Here is a 2,124-nt window from a genome sequence, read left to right on the forward strand (position 1 = left end):
GTGTGCACGTAAGCCACAGAAGGGCAAAAAAAAAAAAAAAAAAAAAAAAAAAAAAAAAAAAAAAAAAAGGAGGTCTCGGTTAGCCAAGACACGGAGGAAACAAAAGAAAACAAACAGTAAGTCTGTGGACTTAAACACTAGCCCAGCGATCATGGCAATGAACTAAAAACATGTATGAAAAGGTAGATATTGGCAGAGTCAGTGAGAAACACAGTCTGACTATCCCATGTTTATATGAAACTCAGTTCCGCTTTGGTTGCCCTGGGTAAATGAAAAGGATACAACGGGTGGGAAAAGTCACATCAGGTAAACATTAATTAAAACAGCAGAAGTAGGTATGTCAACATTAGGTAAAGAGGACTTGATCGCATCGAAAATTACGAGAGAGAAAAATAAAACACTACACCCGAAAAAAAGAATCAAGCCCCCAAGAAGACTTCAGAGGAGTCTTTCCGTGCCCCTCCCACACGCCCCTCCAATTACAGTGTGTGGGCGTTCCTCTCTGTTCCCAGAGCCCCTGGTTCTTATTTCTGTCAGAGCAAAGTGTCCCAAGGCGTTGGGGGCTGTATTTGCATACACCTGATCCTAAATGAATGTGAGTACTTTGGAAAGCCTGATGCATCTCCACATCCCAGCGCCCAGGCGGGGTATCTGGTGCCCTGCAGGTGTTTGTTGAATGCCTCATGACTGCCTTTCAGGTCAGGGAAGGCTGTTGTGATAGGGTCAAGGGAAGGGTCTCTTTACATCGCATTCAACAAGGGGCCAATCCTACTGGCGCAGGCAAGGAGGCTGCTCAGCGACTGACCGGGAAATGAGGGTGGGGGGTGGGCACGCGCTCCGGAGGCTGCAGGCGCCATGGGCAGAGTGAGGAACCGGGCCACCGCTCAGCCGCGGAGGCGAAAGAGGCCCGCGGATCCTCCCGCCGGCTGCGCGGCCATCGCGGTCACGGGCGCCAGCCGCGCGCAGTGCCCCCGGGTCCAAGTCGGGGTCGGGAGCCACGCGGCGGCCAAGAGGTGGTTGGATAGGTGGCGACTGAAGCGCCGCTGTCGGCGGGTCCGGAAGGCGGGCCCCAGAGACCGGCTGCCCTCCGCGCCATCCCCGGATCCGCCGGGACCCGCCCCGTCCCCCAAGGAGCTGGACCTGGGCGCACAGCGGGAGCGCTGGGAGACGTTCAGGAAGCTGCGGGGCCTCAGCTGCGAGGGCGCCGCCAAGGTCCTGCTGGACACCTTCGAGTACCTGGGCCTCGTGCATCACACCGGGGGCTGCCACTGCGGCGCGGTCCGCTTTGCGGTCTGGGCCCCGGCAGATCTGCGCGTGGTGGATTGCAGCTGCAGGCTGTGCAGGAAGAAGCAGCACCGCCACTTCCTCGTCCCGGCCTCGCGCTTCACGCTGCTCCAGGGCGCGGACAGCATCGTCACCTATCGGTCCGACACGCACCCGGCGCTGCACAGCTTCTGCAGCAGGTGCGGGGTGCAGAGTTTCCACGCAGCTGTCTCTGGTCCCCGCGTGTACGGCGTCGCCCCGCACTGCCTGGACGAGGGCACCGTGCGCAGCGTGGTCATCGAGGAGGTCGGCGGTGGCGACCCGGGGGAGGAGGCCGCCGAGGAGCCCAAGGCCATCCACAAGACGTCCTCCCAGTCAGCCCCTGCCTGTCCCCGCGAACAGGAGCAGTGATTGGGGCCGCAAGCCCGCCCGAAACCGGCCCGGGCGGCCCTGCGGGGAGCGTCCGAGTACCTGCACAGATCACATGCTGTGAAAGAGGTGTTTCTGGCCTGGTCAAACCGTGGATTCCCTTCCAGTATTTGCCCTTCCTCTCCACTAGTTTTCGGCGAACTCGCTTACGATCCAAATCTTGAACACACCTTTGTCTGTGTAGCACAACGTTAATCTTGCAATTCGATAAGCAAGAAGAGTGTCTCTGATTTTTCAAGCCATCCATTGTATCTCTTGCTATTACTGTTCTGCCTACAGTTGTCACAAATCACCTGCAGATGATTCCTGTGTACTGTACGTTCCTGGTGCTATTGTGAACAGGCTTGTTGTTTTCAGCGCTTTGCGTCTGGTGTTTAGGACGGCGACACACAAACAGTTTGTAAACATGTACTAGGACGTCTTCCATTGGTT

At 57.1% G+C, this 2,124-nt stretch overlaps 1 protein-coding gene across 1 annotated transcript; it reads left to right on the top strand.

Annotated features, from left to right (window-relative positions):
- The first annotated feature begins 828 nt into the window (after positions 1-828).
- Positions 829-1,703, top strand: LOC115898771 (centromere protein V-like protein 1). The gene has a single exon (XM_030934707.1). It carries the CDS (start codon positions 856-858, stop codon positions 1,672-1,674), a length of 819 nt encoding a protein of 272 aa, XP_030790567.1. The 5' UTR covers positions 829-855; the 3' UTR covers positions 1,675-1,703.
- The last annotated feature ends 421 nt before the right edge of the window (positions 1,704-2,124 follow it).

The sequence above is a fragment of the Rhinopithecus roxellana genome, chromosome 7 (assembly GCF_007565055.1).
Source record: "Rhinopithecus roxellana isolate Shanxi Qingling chromosome 7, ASM756505v1, whole genome shotgun sequence".
Lineage (NCBI taxonomy): Eukaryota > Metazoa > Chordata > Mammalia > Primates > Cercopithecidae > Rhinopithecus > Rhinopithecus roxellana.

Excerpts from the sequence above, each read along its gene's own strand:
- LOC115898771 (XM_030934707.1), top strand. The coding sequence starts at position 856 with ATGGGCAGAGTGAGGAACCGGGCCACCGCTCAGCCGCGGAGGCGAAAG.